At 31.6% G+C, this 19363-nt stretch overlaps 1 protein-coding gene across 2 annotated transcripts in view; it reads left to right on the forward strand.

Moving 5' to 3' along the window:
* LOC123717578 (fatty acyl-CoA reductase wat-like) overlaps positions 1-19363 on the forward strand; it is a 37196-nt gene that overhangs the window by 1170 nt on the left and 16663 nt on the right. The window contains exons 2-3 of one of the 2 annotated variants that reach the window (XM_045673661.1): positions 10618-10801; positions 15270-15531. In XM_045673661.1, the coding sequence (XP_045529617.1) occupies positions 10622-10801; positions 15270-15531 (442 nt within the window). In that variant the 5' untranslated portion in view covers positions 10618-10621. Of the gene's footprint in view, positions 1-10617; positions 10802-12241; positions 12388-15269; positions 15532-19363 lie in introns of those variants that run through there. The other variant, XM_045673662.1, reaches the window with a different exon arrangement.

Here is a 19363-nt window from a genome sequence, read left to right on the forward strand (position 1 = left end):
CTAGTAATATCTAATTTCTAGGTTAATTAACAATTGCTCTTAAAAATATTTAGTTAATTAATTAATTGTCATGTATTTTGAAATAATTTATAGATAGATTGTAGCTTATGAAGAGAATATGAATTATACATGATGTGGTGTGTACTTTAATAAATGCCTAATTAATTAATAAGTATTCCGGTTCGCCCATGAATATTGTAAATAAAAATATTATTCCCGCCATTCGCGAACTAGTGAAATTAATTAATTAATTCTTCTTTTTATTTTGGAAAAAATGTGAGATAAAAATTCCCCGGACACTATGACAGGGGAGTAGAGTGTTATATTAAAAAAATAATAATATATATATAGTAACAAATAAATAATTATATACGATAATATATTATCCAGGTAAAAATCCCTACAGAAACTGGTGTTAGTGGCATTATGGTCCGAGGTTTTCAAACCGATACAACTTCAAGATATTCAGAAGAAGATCAGTTTATTAAAGTGACCAACATGCTCGCCTCCTGATCCATAAAAAAGAGGTTTTACGCAATAGAAGTCATGAAATTTCGATGGTACTAGTAAATATTGATCTTAATAATTCTCAGGCATAGATTACAGTGAGATGGACTTAAAACTTAGTTTCTTTTGGCTGTCTGTACTTCTTACTTATGTCTTTGGTTTTGCTAAAATAATATAGGTGGTTTGTTGGGCCCACATCTTCCTATCGAGACACCGTTTTATAAATTAGTACGCATGGAGGATCTTCATCTTATACGTTTACCTAACCTAACCTTACAACCCTCATCTATAAGAATGCTGGAGTTTCACCCCTATGCTGTTAGCATCTCCAGGTGCTGCACGATTTGGATCGTCTTTTCTATTAAAAACTCCTTCCGTCTTCCCAGATTAATATGTGTTTATTTAAGCGGCGGTTAAATACGCATCTCACTTGAACGACTAAAAAGAGTGGCGGAAAGTTTCTTGCCCGCTCTACGCCCTTGAATTGTGAACTGGTAGTAAATGTAAATTTACAATTAATTTAACTTCTTTTCTGACGTTCATAAGTGTACCTTTATGAATAAAGTTATTTTGAGTTTGAGTTTGCTTACTAACCTAAACAGGATATCTAAAAATATCTCAATACACGTAGAGACCCCAAGTCCATTGACTATAGACTATAGACACTGAACTTGTCGCAAATCATTTATTAATGACATACATTACTATCGAAATTATAAAATTTCCTTATACATAAAAGACAATAGATTGAACCTGTTTAACCTAAATTGAATTTCAAAGTTATTTAAATTTTCTTTGCACCAATGGTACGTCACTAGTCATGCGTCTTCGTTTTAATCAAAGAGGTAGAATTAAAACACAGATTACTAATGTGTATTGCAAAATAAATAATTATTTTAATTTTCGAATATGACAATTAAATATTGCTTTGAGCTTTTCATTCGCGCTATACGACAAGGAGAGGAAATTTTGAATTTCCTTGTCTTATAGCGCGAATTGTTTTGTAGTGACAGTCCTCTTTCTCTGTAGCACTGAATGAAATAAAAAAGAAGTTCATTCGCAGGATTTAATATTGTCAGTCGTGTGCATTCAGTCAAAACCATTTACGAAGATATCGTTTAGAACAATATACCGGTTATATTGACCAAAATCAATGAATTCTATTGTATTAGGTACTTGATAACAAAGTCATCGGCTGTTATGACTATAGGTTTTTACGACCAAATATGAGTAATCCTTTCGATTTTGTTATTATAGGTTAGGACTGTAATTGAAAATCGAAACTGACAGGTGTCAAGTTTAATGATCATAGATTATGTATAGATAACCATAGATAGAGTTAGAAATTAAAATTACCAATTATTTTGTATGCACGTACAGAATGTGCCTACGACACACTATAATGACGTCATACCCTGAAACGCGCTGACGAAGGTATGCCAGTCAGGAGTTAGTCTGGTCGAGCATCCTTCCTTTAGGTTGGAGAAACTGTTCAGTATCTTTCCTCCAGATGTTCATAATTGAAATTTATATGGAAATTTTCAGAAGCACAAGAGTGTGATAAACGCAAAATAGTTGAGTTATTAGATATTGTTTAACTTTTGATCGTAAAACTTTTACGCTTTAAAAAAATATTTTATTTTAATTATGCTCTCAATCATCACACGTGTCATAATCAGGACAATCAAATATTATGAAAATATGTCATAAAAAGGATATACACGTATGTAAAAATGACAGGAGAGTTTAAGAAGGCACAGTGCTAACCAGAACAACTTCCTTACGATCAAATAGCCCGCAATATCACAGCACACATCTCTAGAGAGGACTTTTTGTATCGAAAAAGTTTCATGGGTTGTCCATCGCATCCGCGAATATACAATGTAAATACATATATAGCAATTAGATACGCACATATAAATCAAAAGAAAATAATACTAATACTAAATAATTAACAATGCAGGGTTGCTAAAGCTGCTCGGCGAAGGGTCTTTTTTTTAATATTATGGCGCGAAGGGTCTTTATGGAGTTGCTAAAAATGTCCACCGTGTCAATGTCAATGTCAACGATCTGTTAACAGGACAATTAAACGACCAACGATACATTAATAACAACATACTTATTCAGCTTTTCAATTAACAGAGTATATTCTATATTATATTATCAGTATGTTCTAACAGTTAAGTAATTTCTTTGTATGTTATAAAATACTGAATAAACTGTTATAAACATTAAACTTGGCCTAAGGCCACCAACGAAGCGCATAACGTTTCTAGATCACGTACGCGGAGCCACGAAAGCGTCGTATCAAGTAGTAAATACTACAGAGAGCGATAACTGTCTGTCTGTTTAATAATCAAATTTATTGTAATTTAACATATCTCTTTTAAAGTCAAGAGGAATATGATGACTAATTAATTTTTGTTTCGCTTCCATTTTATTCACAGAGTTATGTGTGTAAAAATGAGTGTATTTATGAGTATAATTACGTCTTTTTAGTGTAATAAAATTCCTCGTTGAATTATTTAAAAATTAAACCCTTGAAGGGAACTCCTGCATTTTCTATCCGATCCCTTAGATCGTAACTATACTCGTAATGTTGCAATAATAAAAAAAAATTATATACTTTAAAACTTACACCAAAGAAATAAAAAAAAATATAACGATAAGTCGACATCCCCTGTGGATGAAAACTTCAAATTTCACACAAAGGTTTTTTTCATATTTCTTGATATTTTACAGACTGCATTGTTTTGTATTTTAACGTCAGTTGCACAATTTTTTTTTAAAATTTTAAAAATGACAGTATGATTTACTTTTCATTTATTTCCTGAGACACTTAATAAACTAGGGCTAACACACATTATTATATGAAAAAACAATACTAACCTTAAAATATAATAACTAAAATATAGTATTAAAAGGAGTCCTTTTAGGCAAGGTTCCGAAGATACTAGCAACGTTCCCCTTTTGAATAGCTAGACTAATTCTTTGTCCGAGGTAACTGCCAGCTCTTTAGTCTCCTGCTATGTCGACAATTTTTTTGCTATTTCTGCTATTTATTTATTATTTTTAATATTTAAAGATTATATTTAAAGATAATATTTAAGATATGTGTACCGTGGATTTTTGAATTTATGTCTAAATAAATAAACTCAAGTGTAATCACTTGTTTACTTTATATAGTGGATGTGATTGTGAGTTTTAATAAAGTCATTTTTTTCTCTTGACGGAACAGGAATAAGATGCCTTAAGAGAACTAAACCTTTTGAGTTTATAAACATAGTGTAGTGAATATAAGTGCAAGGGCGGTATCTCGGACACTTAAAGCTAGTGTTAAAACATTATAGAACACTAAGACTGTTAATGAACATTACCTTAGTTTAAGCAGTTCATTAGTATTGTAGAAAATTAAGTCAACATAATATTACTTATTAGCCATAATTATTGTATAGAAAAAAATGTAATTGTAATGTTGATCAATAAAAAGCAAAAAGTATTTTATAAAATATATTATCTTGTTTGCTATTTTCATAGCCCCAAATGATATCCATGTCATCATTTTTATTTATACAATACGCAGTTAATATAATATAAAAAAATAACGACTCTTGGGTTTCTTTGTTGTCTAATTATGATGATGACCTTCGAGCAATAAAAATGCTGAATCGAAATTGATGCACTTTAAACCTATAATAAATATCAAATGATTCTGCTTAAATCTAGTTCCAATTTCATCAAAAGAATAAAAACCTTGGTAATATCGTTATTCTCAAGATTACAAAGATTTACAATGGGAGTAGTTAGATCCCATTTGATTCAGTTCTCCTAATCACTATCTAAATCGTCTATGTCACTAAATAAAACTTTATTCATGTCAGAATTATGGTTATGGTCGCACCTTTATTGGCGTGATACCAACCCGGTCCCTCAAGAATGTACAAACAAAAAAAAATCGCTAGCACTAGCTCAGCTCAATGTAGAAATCGGGGAGTCCCGCAAAAGAGCTTGACGCTGTCGTGGGGGATTCCCTGTCCCATACTCGCGATCGTTGACGTCTCAGTTGCAACATTTCTCATTTGTTTCCGTTATCTTTAAGTGTCCTTTATCATATAAAATTTATTGCTTTTTACTTTCGATGGGGTGACACCACCAACTTCCGCACCGGGTGCCACCCAAGGTTGCTACGCCACTGGTTACAACTAATTTAATACAAGTCAGATGAGACATTAAGTATGCGTGAATGTATGAGTATGTATGTGTGCATTTGTATTTGTGAGTTGTTATAAGCGTGCACTGTGTCTGTGTTAGTTTTTTGGCATCTCAGAGTTATGCCAAAAGAGGTAGTTCCTATGTAGATTCGATTCGACCCATTTCGGGTATCGTAATTTTTATATGAACTGTGATTTTATATTTGGATAGTTTGACCATACAAGAATCTAGTTTAGAAGATTTTATTATAAAAGGAAATTTAATTATAAAAGGCCCCTAAATGCAAAGAAGCGTTATTTGCATAGTGCTTCAATAGATATTTTAAAAGCTGGTCGCTGAGACGCTATGGCAAGATCCCTGCGATCCTATGCGACTCCAATCCAAGAAATGGGATAACGCCTAAATTAACTATATAATCTAATTTTAATATCTTTCTTACAAAGATTTGATTTTGGTTGTTACAATTAAAGTAATGATTCATAAATGTTTATTAGTAATCATAATTATATAATATATATATTTAATTCAATTCAAAATCATTTATTCATATAAGTAACACCATGTACTTGACTTATGAACGTCAAATAATGAAATGTATATGTAAATGCTTCTAATTTTACATAATTTACTGCTAGTTCTCAAATCAAAGGCGTAGAACGGAAGAGAAGAACTGGCAATAACCTCTCCGACACTCTTTTAACATATTTACAATTATAGTACATATTTACAATTTTATAAAAACTAGATAGTAATAATAAAAAATAAAATAAAAATAATAATACAATTAAACATGTTTATTACATCCTTGCCCTTTACTAAATATTACAATTAATATAATCCGTGAAAATACCAATATGACTCATTTTATTTACCAAATGTTAATAGTGCTGTCACAGCTTTCACTTACGAATATTTGCCGCATTCTCAAGTAAACAAATATTTGTTAAAATCTTGTGTAAACTTCATTGGTAAACTTGCAAACGAAAAACGACAAACTATATAACCACGACGCTGGCATAGTAGACGTCTATTATATATGTTTCCTCACGAGGTTATTTACCAACAAAAGAGGAAACTCAGTCATACAAGTCATAAAAGAAATTTCTGCATAGATTCTTAATTTGACGTTATAGAGACATTGCGTGTCTTAAATTATTGTCATGTCGTGAAACTGAGGTTATATAAACTTATCTAAAAAAATATTAAACAATTGCACGGACAGCGTAGATGGAGCAAAGATTCAGTCAGTTTATTTGTAGAGTATCAGTTCCTGATTTCATGAGTAATTCATGAAATTAAGTTGAAACATGACAGACTTTGAACTTTTCAGGATGATTGGTGTAATAATAATAATAATAATTTATTGCAAGAATATGGTACAAAAAAGTGTAAGCTACACAAGTTTGCATAAAAAAATTGTCTTTAAAGGAGTTTTTAATTTTATGAACCACTATCACTGTTTCTATAATAACTGTTACTTGGATTAATTTTGTAAATGATTTATGGCGACTATATAATATTTTGTGAAATAGTAAATTTAAAAAAAAATACATTCCAGACATATTCTAACTATACAATGATTTCTCTACAACAAGACTGATAGTTGATGGTACAGAAATTCCGAATCATAAACCCAGCCCTAATGCCCAAAAAGCTACAGTCAGCAAACACAAAAATTCAATGACAATCTTAGTTGGATCTTCTCTTGGAGGTTCGAAGTTTCAGTTTATTGTTTAGAAGCATATGCAGTACTTTTAGTTGAACACTACTTCATTATGGAGCTAACCGTCAAAAAACACATCTCCTTTTTCAAGTTTCGTTTAGTATTAAGCCTATATCCTAGATATGTTGAGCATTCTTCGCATATCCCAAAAAATATGATTTTAATTATTTAAACCGTTGAAATTTAAAACGGGTTTATTTAATTGAAGCCGGAACTGAGTTCTTAACATTTGCGTATTTGTCATTTGTTTTACGGTGCCAATTAATTTGTTTACATAGGTTTAATAATGTACATAATGTATGATAGTTGAGAAATTCGATTTTGTTTTAGTACTTTTAAGCGAAAATCTTGCGTTAATCGTTATTTATATTAATGATAAATAATTTAAACAAATTGACAGTTTTTCTTTACAGACAATGTATGTGTTGAAATGTTGAATTTAATAATATATTTATAACAAAGTGACTTCCTTTTTGCTTTATTTTCCATGAATTTTGTTTCTACACAACCAATAATCGGGAATTTGTAAAAACTTGAATATTTTTAAATAATCTCTCAGATATTCTCCTCTCCTCAAGAGTCCTCTAACTATGATCTTGTTCCCTTTCAAGTAGAGGCACTTGGGTCGATAGTAACGGTCCAGAACTGGGGCTTTCCTCGCTCAACGGTTAAGTATCGGAGAGCAAGAAAATACTGCGAGCATTGCACTGCCCCGGTGTAACTTTAACATAACTTTAAATTCGTTTTATAGGAGGCCTATTTATACATTTTTACGATTCCTATTTACCATTTATTTTTGATCATGTTATTCAATTATGAATCACGTTGAAGTGACATTCCTTATTCATTTATTAACGATCGGCACCTAATTTCACAAGATCTGGCGCATTTCTACTTATCTTGTCCAAATACGTGCCAAATAATGACGACTTATTCAAAATTCTCCAAGAAACGATTTGTAGCAGTACTTTGTGTGTGTACTGTGTAAATAAGGAAGTGCAATTCCTTTTCTTTAAAATCTTACGGAGCTCTATATAGTTCTTTACGCGTTATTAGTGATTCTGATAATAAACAAATACTCAATATTGAAGTCTATATCGGAATCCAAAGTTTTGTGGTCACATCACGGTCACGTGACTATTTCAAACAAACATCACGGTTAAAACTGTTGAACGTCTGTTTTCAAGTAATTTTTATATCCAATGATGATATATAAGTATATTATTATGTAGTGTTTGACTATCTACAAACTAGTTCTAGGCTCTTGACCATGTCTTAGCGAGCAAGGCCAGAGCCTTCGTTTAGCTAATATTTAGTTGTACAGTTTCCGTTTAAAGTAATAAATTAATTAATGTATGTATAAAATTATTTTATATCCTAATGAGAATGAAAAAGAAAGTTATTTATTTGTAATTTTGTATTTCTCTTGTGTTATACAATTATAAGTTTATGATTGAAGCGTTTACGCTAAATATAGATACAAAAATATGTCGAATTTTTCGTGTTTTTTCGATGAAATATATCCACATACAATGTTGCCCTACGACTTGCCTAAAATTAATCTCATTTTATTCTGACATTGACGACTTATTATTATAATTTTTTAATTTAGTCATGTAATAATTTATTATCTCTGTAACTCAATTGAGTACATTTAGAATCTGTGGGACATATTGTCTTTGGTTTATCGTTGTTTTCTATCTCGCTGACCACGATAGTGTGTAATACGAATCAATGAGAATATTGTTAGAAATGTGCGTTATTTGACTATAATTTTTTGTATCAAAAAGTCCATTTAGCATAGAAACTTGTATTTCAAATTCTTTTCTGTAATAAAGCGATCAGACATATCGATATATCGCTCTTTACATATCTATAGTCTATTATTTACATCTGAAAAACAAATTATAATAACAAGAAGCGAGAGTGAAATGTCAACTCGACGTAATATGCTTGAATGATAATGAATATAAATCTGGTTAATTGTACTTTAATTAAGGTTGCATAGATCTATAAAAGACATGATTTAGCAAGGACAATCCTAGGTTACATTACGATGTACTAGTTGAGTTGTACAAACGCCTTACACATATATTTACGTTAAGATAAAACGAAATAGATAATTAAAAAGATCGGAGACACAAAAGTTACAACTAGTGAACCTGATAGACATTGTCCTGCATGATATTTCAAGCGATTAGGATGTCAAGCAAGGTATGAAAGTACCGACTGTAGCGCCATCTGGCGGACTGACTTGTGAACCTAAACCATCCAGCTCGCCACCCAAACGCATACAAAAAAATTTATAAAATGGGTCCAGCCGTTTAATAGGGGTTCAGTGATATACACGCGTACATTAGAATTATGTATATAAAGATAATATTTACCTGGTTTTGTTGGCAGATAAAACAAAAAAAAAACGAGAGGTTAGAGAACAGGTAACAGTTTTGTTCAGTACGGTTGAGAAGCTTGGACAATAGAAGAAGATTTGAGATATGGTGTTATCGTGGCATGCTTAAAGGTTCTCCCTTCACACATGGACATTGCGTGACTGTGCGTATTTTAAAAGTGTGGAAAGTGGTCTGAAGAACTGTCTCTGATTCCTACAGTTTCGGTTGTTTACCACATTAATAATTCCTCATCATCTCAAAGGCTGGAATTCTCTCACAGTCCATTTCTCTAGGCATTGCCTTTTGCAAATCGGTAACCCATGTAATCGGCTTCCTAGAGAGGTCTTTCTGGGGTGAAACGACCTCTAAACTTTATCAAAAAGATCTTAAAGCGTTGCCGCTAGTAGTACAAGGAGGTAGTTATCAGCCTTCACCGTACAAGCGAGTGTTAATTGCACAGAAAGAAAATTCTAGGGGGTTCCACGACCTCAAAGTTGAGAGGCACACGCTCAGGCCACAAAGCCAACACTGCCTCTGAGGAAAAAATTCTTGACGTTTTCTGTAACTTCGCAAATTAAATTTTATAATTATATTTTAAAATTCAAAGATGCATCGTTATATTCCCTTACAAATCAAATAAAATCACGTACGTTTTTAGCCTTGAGTAGTTTTATTATATACGTAAGCGCATGCGCAGATAACAACTAAATATCTGATGACAAGGCGTGCAGGTTTTATTTAAAGGTTTAAAAGAATTTAGCTATATTCTAAAATCAAACATAGTTATTTACGTACAAGCAGGCAAATGCCTACTTGGGATTAAAAAATCGTTGAAACCTACATCCTTGCCTGGTTCATGCTCCATTTGTTCCAAATAGGTCCGAAGAATTATAGGTCTACCTTTTAAGGTTGTGCTCATAGTTTTCGTCTTACTTTAGAAAAATCAAAAAATACTGGCAAATAAGAAATAAAAAAGAAATCTGTAAATGTATATCAAATTTATAATTTGGTTGAGAGTAAAATCTGTGTTAGCCATGTTAAGTTGTACAAAGTTCCGATTAAGGCGCAATTACCTAATATCATGAATATTTCTCATTATTATAGGAAATACTTTTATTTTAAACAGTATAGCTGTATAGAGTAACAGTATAGAGTTAGACAATTAAATAATTTAAGCTTAAAAATATTTTTATTAAATAAGCTTTGAGCGAACAATAAAAAACGTCTTAATTTTGCAATTTTTTGCTTCACGATTGAGCTTCGATATTTATGGTTGATTAAGAAAGAGATTAAAATTTTAAAAAAACTTTTAAATATCAAACGGTAAGATTATTACGTTTAACGTATTTCCTTGTTGTAATATTTCCATGCTAAAAAACTCTTCCTGTATTTTTTATTAATAGCTTTGATTTTTATTCTTATAATATATAATAACTCTACATGAATTACTATCTAGCCTATACAGTAATTATGGCTAATAAGGTATATTATTGACTAATTTTCTACAATACTAGTGAATAACTTAAAGTAAGGTAATGTTCGTGTCTCGTTTTAGTAACTCAAAAAGATTTAGTTCCCGTTACGCGTCTTGTTCCTGTTGTATCAATATTTGGGTTGCCTCAGCATATCTTTGGACATTTAAGGCAAAAATAAATCACAACGTAAACACAATTTAACAGATAGAGAAAAAAGTACATTTTACGAATATGATTTTTGAGCTAAGAATTTACACAATACGTGCCTAGAGCACAATGTAGCTTTTTAAAGATATATTTTTTATTATAGAAAAATGAACTTCTCTGCCGAATCTCCCCTTGAAAACACCGACATCACCAGAGAGAAGATATCAGCATGGGCGGACAGTCACGGAGCGAAGCAGGTAGACGTGTACGGGAAACCTTCAAACAGCCATCTTCAGGAGCTGGAGAGAATCAGAAACTTGAGCAAGGAGCTTCAGAATAATCTAAATGTGAGATATATTTTTTTACTCTTAACGTGACGGTCACAATGGTGAAACACTAATTGTTATTAAAGACTTTTCCAATAAATAAAACAAACGTAGAAATATCATTATATTACTTTAGAAATAATATTTGGCGCCATCTTACATCGAATCCATAAGCAAGGATCCTTTAGCGACAATTTAATATACTCTATGTTAAATTTTTATTTCCAACACACAAATATATAATAATAATATAGTAGTAATAATAAAAAGGACACTTAACAAAATCTTAATAGCACCTATAATTTTGTCCACCACCAGATAATGCCAAACCATTTAGACGAATCTATCAAACTGTTAGACCCACCAAAATCCCTCAAAAAGCAAAAATATTAAAATTAATTATTACATCAAGTACCTATGAAAATCTGTGTTCACTTGGCTTGGTGTACAGCAGTGTACCAGGATCATGAATCGATCCTCAGCTGAAGTAACAAATCAATGGCGCTACAACCTTTTTAGGTCTGGGCCTCAGATTTCTGTATCTGTTTCATGATCATTTGTTAATCTAATAGGCAAGTAGGTGATCAGCTATTTTAGGTCTAAGGCAAGCGTCCTTACGATATTTTCCTTCACCGTTCGAGCTAATGTTAAATGCGCACATAGAAAGAAAGTCCATTGGTGCAAAGCCGGGGATCGCACCTACGACCTTAGGGATTAGAGTCGCACGCTGAAGCCACTAGGCCAGTACTGCTCTAAAGTAACCAGTTATCAAACATACAAATAATTAAAAATCTAATTGAAAAAGTTTGGTCTCTGGCAATGTTCCTTGTTTAGTTTTCGTTTAGCGAAAGCGCAAGCTCCGGAGTCACCGGTACTATCTAACGTCAACAAAAATCTATTTTTTACATTTGTGAAATGACATTATCAATTTGTATAAGAACTTAAATAAGCACATAAGCTAAAAGCCCTTGGTGATGTATCTATGTAAATGTCGCGTATTTGTTAGTAAATATGTCGTTAGCAATTTCAGGGTTTTCTTATTATTAAACAAAGGTTTTATTAGCTAGGGAGCTGGCGATAAAAATATGTATGTCAGACTTTTGTAAATAGCGATAATTATACGTTAAGGCACATCTGCCACCATTGTAGCGCTGCGTTTTCTATAAAGCGTTTCGAAAGTGTTGACAAAAAATTACTTTAAAAAAACATAAATGAGGCAGACAGAAAGCAGAACATTATATTTTTTTGATTTTAAATATCATCGTTCAGGTCCTTCGACAATAAAAAAAACAAAATCTAAATGACATTGATCATTTACCCCAAAGGCAGACACGAGCAAATTATTTAGTATCGATTTTTTACAGATTTAAACCTGTTGCTTAAAAACGCAGCAACGACCTTAACTCATTAAGAATATTTTTTCCTATCAATTCGAAATACAGACAAAAAGACTTTAAAAAGTTTATAATTTTACGTAAAATAAAAACCGTAATTTATAACACAGTATAGTATGTGATGACTTATAGAATCGAATAGTTTTTTCCCGCCTTTGTAACAGTGCGGTCGCGTAGTGTAGTGCTGTGTTGTGCTTAGTGAAATTTTGTATGGTACGCATATTTTTATTTTATGATATAAAATTATTAAATATATATTATTATTAAGCTGTCAAATTTACAGAGATTTTATTCAATAAATAAATCATTTTTAATTAGTTTATCATTTTAATATATAAATGTTCCATTGAAAGAAGTAGATTAATCATTAAATAATCATTATTACACTATTACTATAATTTTTTTTACTCAATTATGGAATTATTTAATTTATAAGTATAATATATTATATAAGATGGTTTGTATTGCAATACGAATATTTTCCCTAATTGTTTTCATATAATTTGACAACAAAAAAACTTTTTAAGTTTGTTCTGACGACAAACACTAACTTAAGTTATAAGGTAATAAAATTTTATCTTAAAATGTCGAATTTGCAAAACGAAACCAGTTAAAATATCCAGTCATTTATAACCGAAATTCATATGCAATTATGTCATAAACAAAAAATTAAAATACAGATTGTGCGTTAATACAAAATAAGCGGACTCGATTCCGTCATATTGACGTTTAAAATTTAGCGGCAAATAACGATAAACGTCATCAACATGTGAACGCAATTGCCAAATCAAACATTGATGTGCATATAATAAAAATGCAATTTTATATTTATGATGGCAATATATATTAAAATTTCTATTACATATTTAACGGTGCAATATTCATTGTGCAAAAATACTTTATGGTTTTGACCTAGTTCAACGCTCGAAGTCACTCTGTCTGTGTCTAACTCTATCTCTTTATACAATACATATTTATAAAGCTATTCTATGTTTTTTTATCTTAAATAGTACAGTCTATTCCATAGACTAAGGGATAATCGTATTATTAAGATATTTAAAAAAAAAATAGTTTAGTCTTAACAATTACGTTAAATTAAAAATTACGTCGTTTGACCCATACGTTGACACACAAAGCATGGGGCTGACTACCTTAGATTAAAAAAATGCCTTTTAATCGCTTTAAAATTTAAACCAGGTAATCAGCTGAAGGTTCCAATTCATTTATATACTATTTTAGTAAACGAGACAGGAGCCTTAGTCAAGATGCCTTAACCTGACGACACGAACTGTGATTTTCATACAAATTTCGCTTTTGACTTACTGCATACACTACTGTTAAGACACGAGTATTTAAAGACGCCGTAACGCCTTATTCACAAGAATTCATAGCAAAACAAACTTACACTGGTCATTATGATTTTTGGGTATTCATAAAAGTAAGAGAGTCGTTCAGATACGAAACTTGGCGCTGAAATCTGACTTCCGTAACCTCTAAAATGAAATGGATTTTTACAAATGGGAGTCATGGTTCGCAAGTCTCGTTTCTAATAAAGTCGGCGTTTCACAATAAAGCCACTAATTCAAATAATAATATCTTGCCACTGTAACAGTTGGAAATTATAAAAATTAAAATATTAATTCTTTGTTTCAGAACTTTTTTATTATTAAAATTCATAATTACAAAAGAACATTAGTAATATGGATATAGGAACTAATAGAAGGAATTCTGCAAGATATTTTTATATAAGTCTGAAGATTAATTTATGAAATAAAATTTAAATTTTCATTATTAATTAAGACCTACAAATTATGTTCACATTTGTTAAAAATTGACTTTTGATTCCGTATTTGGCTAAAAACTGTCTTACCGAGTTAATCTTTTTTGTGATGATTTTTATATGCAACCTTGAAAAAACTGGCTACAGGTAGCGTTTTTGTGTACAGGATAAAACAAAAGTACATAAAAACCGGCTTAGTACCAGTTTTTATTTATAAATTATTAAATTAAACGACGCATTTGGGCTTATTTTTTTGAATTCTAATAAATTTAAAGAATGAAAGAATAATTATTGCGACGTTCAGAATTAAGACGTCATTTTGTGAAATATGCAATGCAAACAAAATTGTATTCAACGCGTCAATAAAACACTTGGAAAGACAAAAGGAAAATGCATAATTTGTACGTTCCAAGTGTATTAATAATGATTAATTTTGCGTCTTTAGTTGATTAACATCAAACATGGTCAGGTTGATTGACATTTGAAAATATAAAAATATTTTATCCGACCATACTTTACGCAAAAACATTCCATAATAGTTTTTAAACGAAATGTTTACTAGCTATATTTCTTTGCATTTTGTCCGAAATAAATGTTTTATTATTAATCTTTGGAGTACAAAGTTTAATAAACTGTCAACTCAAGGAACATTTAATATGTTATAACTATGCAATATGTAAGCATTACATGCTATGTATGTGACAACATATAAAACAATTTACATAGAAATTGCGTGATCTACATAATATATACTCTATCTGGAATTTTCTAGTTATTTGTATACAGATTTCGACGTAAACAGCTTCAAATGTCACTTGTCGATCAATAGCTCGATATGTAACGCAATTACTATATTTATAAGATTTTTAAAGATATATTATACTTAGAAGGTACCATGCCTTACATACACTATGCCGCCCTTTCTGCCAGTCTGTCTGTTTTCAATCATTCAGCCCGGATGACACTTTGCCACAATTTATTAGTTAGATGATGTATTTAGCAAATAATCGGAAAACACACAAATATATATATCAAAACTTTATTCAATGACATTAGGTTATATAATGACTACCAGTTTTACTTAAAAACTTCAATACTACTTATAATTAACGTATTAATATTACCTGTGACTTCTTGACATTACAGACGGAATAAAACTGACGATAATGTGAAACTATGTACTTTGAAATCGAATCGAATAGAATTTCGGGAAATTCAGGGTTCTCAGTTCCGAATATATAAACATAATCTTTGTGTTTACCAAAAGATATATCCCGTGAATCTATGCTAATATGTAGGTGAAACCTTTTTTCAGGACTTAGAAAATTCTGTCTACATACCGGAAGAAGAAAAACAAGCAATGAATCCGACAGCACCCATATTGGATTATTCAGAACACCATGAGTTCGTCTCGGCCAATCAATTGGACGATTACTACGCGAAAGAGGACCAGGCTGACGCAAGGGAAGAAGAACAGAGGAGATTGACTAAGGGTAAAGCAGCTAAGACTGCGATACAACGTTTCTATAAAGATCAGTGTGTGTTTTTGACTGGTGGTACCGGGTTTTTGGGAAAAGGTTGGTATTCTGCTTTAGATTTTATTTTTTATTTTACTCTTTGATTCCCGAGGAAATTAGGGGTGAGAATGCACAATGAAGGAATATTCTCGCGCGTCTACGCGTGTTGGACTATAGATAGATGCTGTTGACCAATCACAATTAAGCGGAAGACGCGGTTGTTTCTTCTTTATTTTACATATTTGCCTCCCAGAAGTTCGCAGACCTGTCAATGAGTCTTTGACAAGTGAAAGGTATCCATTCAGTTCAAAGGCATCCATACCATACACGTTATTGATAACGAAACTGAAAACTGTAACGTTTACGGTATAATAAGTTATGGCATACGAGGGTCTGCTTTTTAAAAAGAAGTGATTTATTTTGGTAGCTATTTTCTTAATTCATGATTTTTCAAACCTATAAGATTCAAAAATTAAAGTAATTATGAAGTTTATAAATATTTCGCAGGTTACGTAATATTTAAAATATAACAAAGAAAAGAGCAACAACCTTAATTCTGCGGTTTTTATTAGTTCAATTTAAAAACAATGTTATTAAAAATGGTATGAATAATTATAGAGGTTAAGATGTATCATGTCGTCTTGTGTTTTGTATATGTTTGCCAAAACCACGATCTCGTGGGACAAAAATATTATCAAAATGGCGAGCTGAGTACATTTTTAATTGCATATTTAGTTTTTCATAATCTGTACAAAATTTATTTTACCGAATGATTGGATTTTATCTGTTTTCTGGATTGTATATTTGTTATTCAAGGTTTATTCTCAAGGATTCCTTGTACTTGTTATAATTAAATATTTAACTTTCACATTAACAATTTTGAATAAATTGAATAATTCGAAACCGGGTTTTTAAATTAAAAGTTAACATGATATAACTTGTTACATCTTAAGACAAAGTTATTGATAATATTTTTGCTTATGCTGCAAACCGTGGTGAGTAGGAAGATTCCAAGTGGTTCGATCTTTTACAACTTCCACTGTCAATTCATATATCACACATCACAGATAATTAATAACGATAATCAGCCCCGTCCCCAATTCTCGGGAAGAATCTTTTGTTACAGAACCTTGATATGTATTACACTTTCTTATGTTATATATAATACAAATTTTAGCATATTAGGTAAGTTTTACATTACTTTCTAGTCTTAAGATAGGTTAGGCTGTAATCCCTCTTCAAATGAGCAACTGCTACAACGTCAACAGTGAGTTTCCATCGAGTTGGGTATTGAGCCTCGTATATCAAATAGCTCCAATACTTATCGGGTTTCTTTGCCTCATCTGTACGACGCCAGGTTTGCTTGGGACCGTATCGTTTTCCTTGCTATGCAATCAAGCGCCTGCTTGGGAATATGATTAGGTATCCTTTCCGTTATTTGAGCAGTGTTGGCCTAGTGGCTTCAGCATGCGACTCTCATCCCTGAGGTCGTAGGTTCGATCCCCGGCTGTGCAGAAATGGATTTTCTTTCTATGTGCGCATTTAACATTAGCTCGAGACGTGATGGAAAATATCGTGAAGAAACCGGCTTATCTTAGACCCAAAAAGTCGACGGCGTGCGTCAGGCACACACTTGCCTATTCGATTAACAAATGATCATGAAACAGATACAGAATCTGAGGCCCAGACCTAAAAAGGTTGTAGCGCCATTGATTTTTTTTATCCTTTCGGTTATGGCCTATCAATTTCCATTTGCATCGCTTGATCTGTTGGCTAGTCGGGGTTTGTCGGCAGCGCTTCCAAAGATGCTCGTTAGATACCTTCTCGTGTTAGTAGATGCCTAGAATACGGTTAGGTTTGGTTTGAGCGTAATGTTAAATGATGTCTCAAGGCACAGATAATTTATTTTAAAAAATGAACCTCGGTTGAAATTTCATATAGTATAAAATATAAACAAGAGAAAAACGTGGAAAAGTAAGTTGATTAAGCTGTTTTTAACTAACTTGAAAGCCGAAGGAGGTTTTAATTCGATGTGTATTTGTTTAAGAAATTATAATAACTTTAATTTCAATACACAAACATCGCCTTGGTGACATTGGAAAATTTAATTTTTTAATTTATGTATAAAATACGATTATACACTTAGTTAAACTTAATGTGTGTTTAAAACGCGGAAGCTTAGTTCAAAAGCAACGTCAATAACACGAATTGTATATTTTAAGGTCCTTCGTTCACTGTTACTTCCGATAGCGTAGTGAAAGCTATTACGAAGTTTTTATGAAAATTTTATATTATTAATATATCTATAGGGAAACAATATTGTAGTCGGTTACAGAGTATGCTGTTATGTGGTTATGTCACATAACAGCATACTACTTGTGGGTCATTTTTAAACCCTTAGCCATTTTCTGAGTAAATTTAGCAATTTGAAGGTCAACTGCATTTTATATATAAATACTTACATAAAAATATATAAAATACTTACAGAGCAAGTATAAGGGTCGTGCGTTCGCCTGAACCTATATATTTTTTCTCACTGTGACAGTAAACATCGTGCATACCGGCATGTCTATGCACAGAAGATGCAATGAGGCTAAGGCTCATATAGACTAGCAATACTGGATTATTATTATTATTAAATTACGGAAGTCCGGTTAAATTTTTCAATATTATACTAAAATTAAATAAACAGTTTGTAGGTTACACAATATCATAAAATGCCTTCGGCGCCATTTCCCATTTGTCACCTAAATCATAAAGATCGGTCTATAAGCGGTTTTGTTACACGTTAAAAAATAAGGTAGCATTTTACAATTGTTTTTTTTCTTAGTGTTTCAAGTGGCCAGTATCATTTTATACATAGAACTGGCCATTTGTCAGAAAAAACGAAGCACAATATTTTTTATTTCTATTATTCGACCATTATACGTCAAACGATACTGGCAAAAAAAGCATCGAAGAAGGTTTCTTATTCTATTGTTAAACCATTTAGAATAGTATATATACAGCAATAATTATTCAAATAAATCATATTTCTAGGAAAAGTGTCTCAGGGTTTTCAATACCAGTTATTGTTCTCAACAAGGCTTAGGTAATTACTTGGTTAAAGATCAATAATATAGGTTCACCGAACACACGAGACAAAAAACACAGTTTTCTCCAGAAAATAGTGATGATTTTAACACTACGAAAACATTGCATTAAACATATGTAAATTTGTAAATGTCAAGTATGGGTTTTTTGTTCTACATTTTTTGTCTCTTATAATTAAGCGCAGAAAGAAACACTAACGATGATTTATTAAATGTCGAAGTTGCCTTTAACTAACAAAATGATTGTATTAATTGAACATTTAAGTAAAATTTTGAGAAACCACGTAGCTTATGTGCGGATGCGCTAATTAATGTACCGGTCCATTACAATAAAAATGTTCTAAAGATAACGTATAGTAAGGAAGTAGGAAAAAAACGTAAATAATTAAGTTAATTAATTTATTATATATAAAGTTAATTAATTCGTCCAGTGTTTTTTATTATTTCGTTCAGAGATAGATAGGATTTGTGATACTTGTCTTTCGAATTTTAAACAGAAGTCGCGTAGGCACAGATAATCAGAGCAACTTCTTAGCAAACAAACGACAATTCTAGATCACACATTGCACAACACACTGCCACCAAATTAGAACGGGCTTCAATTGGAATATCTAAGACATCCACTCCACTTCCAGGACTTTGCTGCAACAGATTACGATTTTTTTGAGATTTGAAGAACTTCTTAAAAGTTAAAGTTCGACTCTGATGGGGCAGTCGAAAGCGCTTTCAAAGATTTTATTGATTCCCGTCCGAATGGTTTTTTAAATTAAGGGATCAATGAACTACCTATATAAAGATGG

Source organism: Pieris brassicae, chromosome 12, assembly GCF_905147105.1.
Source record: "Pieris brassicae chromosome 12, ilPieBrab1.1, whole genome shotgun sequence".
Classification (NCBI taxonomy): domain Eukaryota; kingdom Metazoa; phylum Arthropoda; class Insecta; order Lepidoptera; family Pieridae; genus Pieris; species Pieris brassicae.